Source organism: Mytilus trossulus, chromosome 12 (assembly GCF_036588685.1).
Source record: "Mytilus trossulus isolate FHL-02 chromosome 12, PNRI_Mtr1.1.1.hap1, whole genome shotgun sequence".
NCBI classification, from domain to species: domain Eukaryota; kingdom Metazoa; phylum Mollusca; class Bivalvia; order Mytilida; family Mytilidae; genus Mytilus; species Mytilus trossulus.
Window position 1 is genome coordinate 47,232,682 of NC_086384.1, and position 6,860 is coordinate 47,239,541.

Below are 6,860 nucleotides of genomic sequence, written 5' to 3' on the forward strand. Positions count from 1 at the left end.
TAAAACTATAAATCTTCCTTTTATTCAAATAACATTGCATCTACAAAATCACAGGTAAACATATCACACTTAAATAAAATTATATAATTAAATTATTAAATTCTAAAAATTTCATGGTAACAAGTCAGGACTATTCAATTAAAATATTTTTTTGTTTTTGGACATTGTGGACAACGAATGATTGTATGTCAAATGGATGTATCAAAAGTTGCCTATAGAAAGTATGTTGTTAAAAAGTAAATTGTTTCAATTTTAATAGAATAGTCCCAACAAGATTGTCAATATCTTAAATTTCTATTTTCACACCGTTGTTTTTTCAAAATGGCCCTTTCTTTTCTAGCAAAAACTGAGCAAATATTTTTTTTTGTGAAATTTAACATGCTCAACATGAAAAAGAATACACAACTTTAAAAATGCTTTCAACAAAATAAAATTTGTAAAAGGTCAATATAAAATTTCTGTAAAATTATATTTGTTCAGATATCGAAGGTAAAAAAAAGAAACATAAACTGTGATATGTTTCTCTTGAACACATAACAAGACCAAAAACAAACAGAAGAAGTAAAAAGGTTTTAACAAAAAGTCAAACACAAATAATTTCACTTGTAATAATGAATTACTCTACATTTATGTACCATTATTAATAGATACTGCCATTATGTTTTGATAAAATGTGAATAATGGTACATATGTAGTGAAATAAAAATGTGAATCATGATACATTTGTAGTAAAATAAAAATGTGAATCATGGTACATTTGTTGTAAAATAAAATGTGAATCATGATACATTTGTTGTAAAATAAAAATGTGAATCGGTACATTTGTAGTGAAATAAAAATGTGAATCATGGTACATTTGAAGTGAAATAAAATGTGAATCATGATATATTTATAGTGATAAATCTGCTATTGTTACATACAACTGATTTAAAAACATTTAATTATATAAATTTAAAATCATTTTTTTCCTCATGAAATCATCTCAATATTTACTGCAATGTGACTCGGCTGCATATATATTTAATATAGACAATGTTTTACAGCTGTTCCCATACAATTACAAATGCTTTTACAGAAGATTCTTAAAATTGACATTAATTACATACGCAATGCATACCAGAATTTTATGGGAATGTAAGAAACCTTTCAATTTGTCAGAGAAACTATATCTTGGCAAAATCATTCCAATTTCAGCAACTAAAACATGTAAAGTATTCAATCTAAATGGTAGCTAATCCGCTTTATGAAGTAATTTTACAGTGTTCTATTCATATTTATTGGAAAAATATATTAGAATCCCCCCCATCATTTCAAAAATCTGGTTTTACTCAAAAACTGTATATATCTGTTAGGAATATATAAAAAAATCTTTAAAATATTTGCGGTAAATGAAATAAAAAAGCACAACTCTTAATTATAGAACTTTAACATATGTAATAGTAAAAAAGCATTAACAAAAATGTAAATATGTTGCAAAATACATGAAGTTCATTTGTCAGTTGTCAAAATTCTCCACTCTTACAATGAAATCTTTGATCAAACAGTCATTTTTATCAAATTCATTATTTTCAAAAAATTTGTCTTCAAAATTATTTCTACACAAGCATACAAACTGCATAACAGTAGTTGACATTAAATACATGAAACAATGGGATTTCCTGATAAATTGTGTAAATGAAGAGTATGTGTCCATTTGCCATTTCAGAATCTAATGCATTATGGGTAATATTTTCAAAAGCTTACACCAAACAATGTGATTTTCTGACAATGTCCTGCAAAAATGGAAATCAACCAATGACTTGACATCATTTTCAAATTTGGGAACTAACAATGAAATTACCCATAATCCTTTAAATTCTGAAACAGTTCTTTTACTACCCAGCAGTGATAAACAAAACCAGCTGGACTAAAACTAAAAATAGTTACAATAAGATACGATGTATGGAAGTGAACATCAGGCACTCCATGACAATGAGGATGTATTGCTGCCTTTCATTTATATCTACATACAGGTGAAACAACATTATACTGATATACTATGTCAGAAGCAGACGACAACAATTGAGAACAGGTTAATAAGTAGAACAATTCTTTGTTTCTTTAAATGGCCATCTATGGCCTCTTACAATTGTGGCCACTCATGCAAATGCCATGGGTTCTCAAAAGTTGTTATAAGGTTGACTTAGATAAAAATTCAATCTTACATAAAATCATTCACTGTTCCATAATTTCATACATGATTTTTGGGAAGGACTTCATTGTCAAAGCATTTTCATTAAAAAAAATTAAAGAAACAAAGAACTATTTTATTCTTACAGAGTACATGCGTTCTGAATATTTTTACAAAATGAAGGAAAAATATTTTAACGTCAGATACAAAACTGTATGGGTACAAAATATAAATACAAAATGTACATTTACTCATGTCTGACAAAAAAATGCATTTATTTCTTTGATTTTTTTCCTGCCTTTACAAACGCTTTTCCTTCCTTGGCGGTTTTCTGCATGGTTCCATCACGCTTAATGGCAGGTTTAGCAGCCCCGCTTGCCTGAGATCTCGTTTTTCTTCCTTCATCTACATTAATATCAGGTACTGTCCATGCAGCTAAAATAAAATACATTTAAAAATTAATGACAGATTTATTATCATGTTTTTATAAATTTGTTGGAGAGGGCAAGAGTTATGTCCCATTGAAACTATTAAAGTAATATAATTCATGAAAAATTAGTTGTATTACAATCAAATTTTCTTCATTCTTTACATATAGTGACTGTTCATATTGTTCTTTTTTCAACAATGTCATTAACAAATATAGTATGGATTCACGAGCTATTCTTTAACTACAGCGTGTGTGCAAAATTGTCAACTTTTGTATAGATTATGGGTGGAAAACTATGTTTGAGTAAATAAAATGAAAGTTAATGTTTACTCTTGAAATTTAATATAAACATGAGAATAGAGTGGACTTACAGAAAAACTTTTTTTTGAAACAAACAAAATATGTAAAGTTACCAAACATTCATTTGTAAAAATATTTCTGAGTAATCTCCCCTTAAACTGCTTAGTAAAAAAAATACATTCAGGCAAAAAAGAAGTAACAAAGTAGTCAAAGCTTTTAGAACATCCTCTTAGTAAGCATCATTTTGTTTTTGTAAATTGTAAAACATGAGATGAAAATTTAGACTAAATGCATAGCCTTGATAGTTAATTTTTAAATTGAATTAATACATTTTTGATTAACCATGGTTAATCAATGAGACAAGGTTATTAAGGAATTAACTTAGCTGTGATAACAAAGCTTAGTTATTAAAGGAATGTAATTTATTATATAAGACACTTGGGAATTACTGAGAAACTTGCGCAGAACCTCATTACATGCTCTGGTCATTATTTCTTACAATAAAGTAAAATATATTGTAATTAAGCATGATTTATGTCTGAGCAAATGCTTTGAAGTGATATAGAGAAGCTGTGATAACACCCTTTAGTTATTACGGGCATGTTTTTTCTGTAATAAAATATAGGTGTACTATTCAAAATTGAAATATTATGAACTGTTACATCTTTCAAAAGTTAAGTATACATAAAGACAATAGTAATATCAATAGAACTTGTATACATTTTAACTAAACTTAAAATGTATATTGTCCCTTTGAAACATGTAACATACGTCTGTTAACACAGTTCTTTGATTTTTTAGTCCACAATAACAAATGTATGTTATTTCCTGTAATAACCCTATAGAGTTATATCCCTGACTGTATGTTAAATTCATTCATCCAAATGTGAACTTTTAACTTTTTATTTATTAAGTGAAATTTGCAAAAACAAACCTATCAAAAATGAATACTGTGTATTTATTTACTATAATAGATACCAATTTTCGTTGATTTCGTAGATATCAATGATACACATTTTTTTATAGGCTTACATGTAGACTTGGGCAAAACAATAAAATCAAATATCTACAAAAACAGTTTTCCTGAATCCAGTCTCCACGAAATAAATGAATCCACAGTACTTATGAACATATATATATATTATTTTGCATACCTTCAGCTATTGTTTTTTCCATGGTGGTTGTTTTTTTCATGGCTGGTTTGGCTGCAGGGGCCTTCCTTTTTGTTTCCTGTCTTGTGTCTCCAAGTTTCTCTTTCCCTAATAAGTCAGCTCCTTCCTGTAATTATTTGCAAATGAATCAAGAAACAAAATATGTCAAACATTTCCTTATTTTTTGTTTTTTTCTCTGTTTTTTGTTGTACAATATTACTATATTTTCTATTTCACTTTATAGTACCTTAATTTCCTCTAAAGTCGACAGTGAAATTCAATGATAACAATGATATTATGTTTGATGATCTTGCAGTTTTGGTTGGCGAGGTTGACTTTAATTTTCGTACATACCTATTGGATTTATTTGAGATGTCTCCTTGTTATCAGTAGATGTTATTTTTGCTTAAATTAATGGTCCTTTCATTTCACATTTTTTTCTTTTATAACCTCAACAATGCATTAAATGGGAACAGTGAGTAGACGGCTGGAGCCTCTTAATGTAAGGTTTGTAGTACTAGTGCCTTTACGATAGGAATCTTCTTTCTTTTGATCAAAATGGAATTGTGACAAGGTACATTTATATCTCTACCCGTTTTATATTTTTTCTATTACCTTAGCAGTGACAGCCATTGTGCCTCCCTTGGCCAGTTTAGCTTTCTTTGGGGTGGATGGGGCCTCTTTACTGATTGCATCAATCTGTTTTTGTTGACCTCTTGTCATGGCATCAGCATCTGGTCGATTGTCACCAAGTAACCTATCCGCCTCCTGTAAATGAACAAAATATAATTCATTAGATAGTAAATAACACTTTAGGGAAATAACTCTGTAAATTCAGCTTAATGTTTTATGTTCTATTGTTAAGGAAATATTAAGCTTCTCAATGATCAAAAATAGTGTTTGTCAAACTGCTATATATCCAATTAAAATTTTATGATAAAGTGTGTGGTTCAAGTTTTTAAAATTTTAATATCTATGTGAACTGGTGAAATTAAAATTTTATGGAAATTAAACAAGCCAAATCAATTTTAGCGAAGGTGTCAAGAGAATCACTTTCTGCCAAAAGTTCAGATGACTTGTATCTGAAAATCAAAGACGAAGTTATTAAAAAAAAATTCAATTCTTTTCAAAGCCCTTAATAGCTTGCTATTTGGTGTGAGACAAGGCTATAAGTGTTGAAGACCGTACTTTGACCTATAATTGTAAACTTTTACAAATTGTGACTTGGATGGAGCTTTGTCTCAATTTGGCACTCATACCACAACTTCATATATCTAATTACTATTCATTTATTGATCACTTACCTTTGCTGTTCCAACCATAGTTGTTCCTTTAGCTAATTTTGTTTTCTTTGCAGGTGGTTCTGGCTCTGGGTCTTTCAAACCAGACATTACTAATAAAGTTTCCTTCCCTGAGGATTCTAAATAATCTATTCCTTCCTGAAAAAAATTAATATGCTACATGTATAATAACATGCAGAAAAGGTCTAATTCAGCTTGATGATTGGTTGATTAATTGTAGGTGGTTTTAATGCCACTTTGTTTTGGTTTTTTTGCATGGCCAAGTCCTATGCCCCAGAAAAGTAAAATTTGTTAAGAACTTAGTATTTTCAAAACTTTGCGTAAACACACAAGAAAATGGTCTTCAGACTAGAAGTTGGAAAAGATTTTGTTGCAAACTGCAAAGGGACATAAAGGGAAACAATCACATAAAAGTGCAACTGTATCAGTCTTCATGATGAACTGTTAAATCTACAGGCCTGGAGCTCAATTTTTGTTTTTTTTAGTTTGATTCTGTTGGCCTGTAGATATGATTTTTACAGGCCCGAGAGCAATTTTACAAGCCTGGGCTGCCACTCAGTGTGAAGACTGCTGTATTGCTTATTTATATTCAGAAATACTTCTTGATTCTGATAATTTCAAATGCTTTTCGAAATAATGTGTGAACATGTCAATTGAATTGCAAAGGGAGATAATTTGTATAAATAGCACAATCTAGCTACATGACCTATATTACATTTATATGCTCAATCTGCAGATGGGCATAACCTGGTTTTAATTTAGCTGTAAGTGATATATGCAAATTTTGACACCAATTTAAGGAAGCTGACAACAAAATTTGATATGCATGGGATTGTGATTACTTGAATACTTGTGTTGAGTTTTCATGTTTTTTTAGGAACACTATGGTAGTACAGAACTGGATTGAGCTTGTTTGAACATGTTGATAGATCAAAAAAAGAGAAAATACCACTTGTATCTTTTAAAAATTGACACAGATTAAGTTTTCAATGATAAATTTTGAAATGCATCTTTGCAAGACATGAACTACTTTCTTCAAAATATTAATAGAGCATTTTAGGGGAGTCAAAACATGGGAAATCCAAACCACCCCTCCCCTTTTTTTAACCAAATAGTTGACAAAGATACAATAAATCGACAAATCCAAACAAGAACTTGACTCTAAAAATAAGTTTGCCAAGGTGCCTTTAAAATAAAATTTACTGACAAGTAAGATTTCTCGAGTTTGCATTGATTTTGTTGACATAACAAAAATGCCGGTGACCGACATTTTTTTTTATGTTTTCCCATTCGATTTGGACAAGGATATATTTTTTAATCAACAACGAATTTCAACCAACCTTTGCAGTCACTTGCATTGTTCCATCTCTGGTAAGTTTGGTCTTTTCTTCTGCCATATTTTGATCTACTTTCTGCAAAATCAGTAACTAAGTAGGACCTATAATCTGCCGATTCAGCACGAGGTTATCCCAATGTATTTTTGGAAGGCGTTATCACATGACAAAAAC

The 6,860-nt window shown here is 29.7% G+C and overlaps 1 protein-coding gene across 1 annotated transcript; it reads right to left on the reverse strand.

The window, feature by feature from the left end:
• LOC134692710 (uncharacterized) lies at positions 1-6,860 on the reverse strand. The gene is made up of 5 exons (XM_063553206.1): positions 6,693-6,860; positions 5,356-5,490; positions 4,667-4,819; positions 4,055-4,178; positions 1-2,605 (listed from the first exon to the last, which is right to left on the reverse strand). Exons 1-5 carry the CDS (start codon positions 6,747-6,749, stop codon positions 2,445-2,447), a joined length of 630 nt encoding a protein of 209 aa, XP_063409276.1. The 5' UTR covers positions 6,750-6,860; the 3' UTR covers positions 1-2,444.

Coding starts and splice junctions, on each gene's coding strand:
- LOC134692710 (XM_063553206.1), bottom strand. CDS start 6,749: ATGGCAGAAGAAAAGACCAAACTTACCAGAGATGGAACAATGCAAGTG. Junction 4,820..5,355: donor CTATGGTTGGAACAGCAAAG/GTAAGTGATCAA, acceptor GTTCATTTACAG/GAGGCGGATAGGTTACTTGG. Junction 4,179..4,666: donor CAATGGCTGTCACTGCTAAG/GTAATAGAAAAA, acceptor AAATAATTACAG/GAAGGAGCTGACTTATTAGG.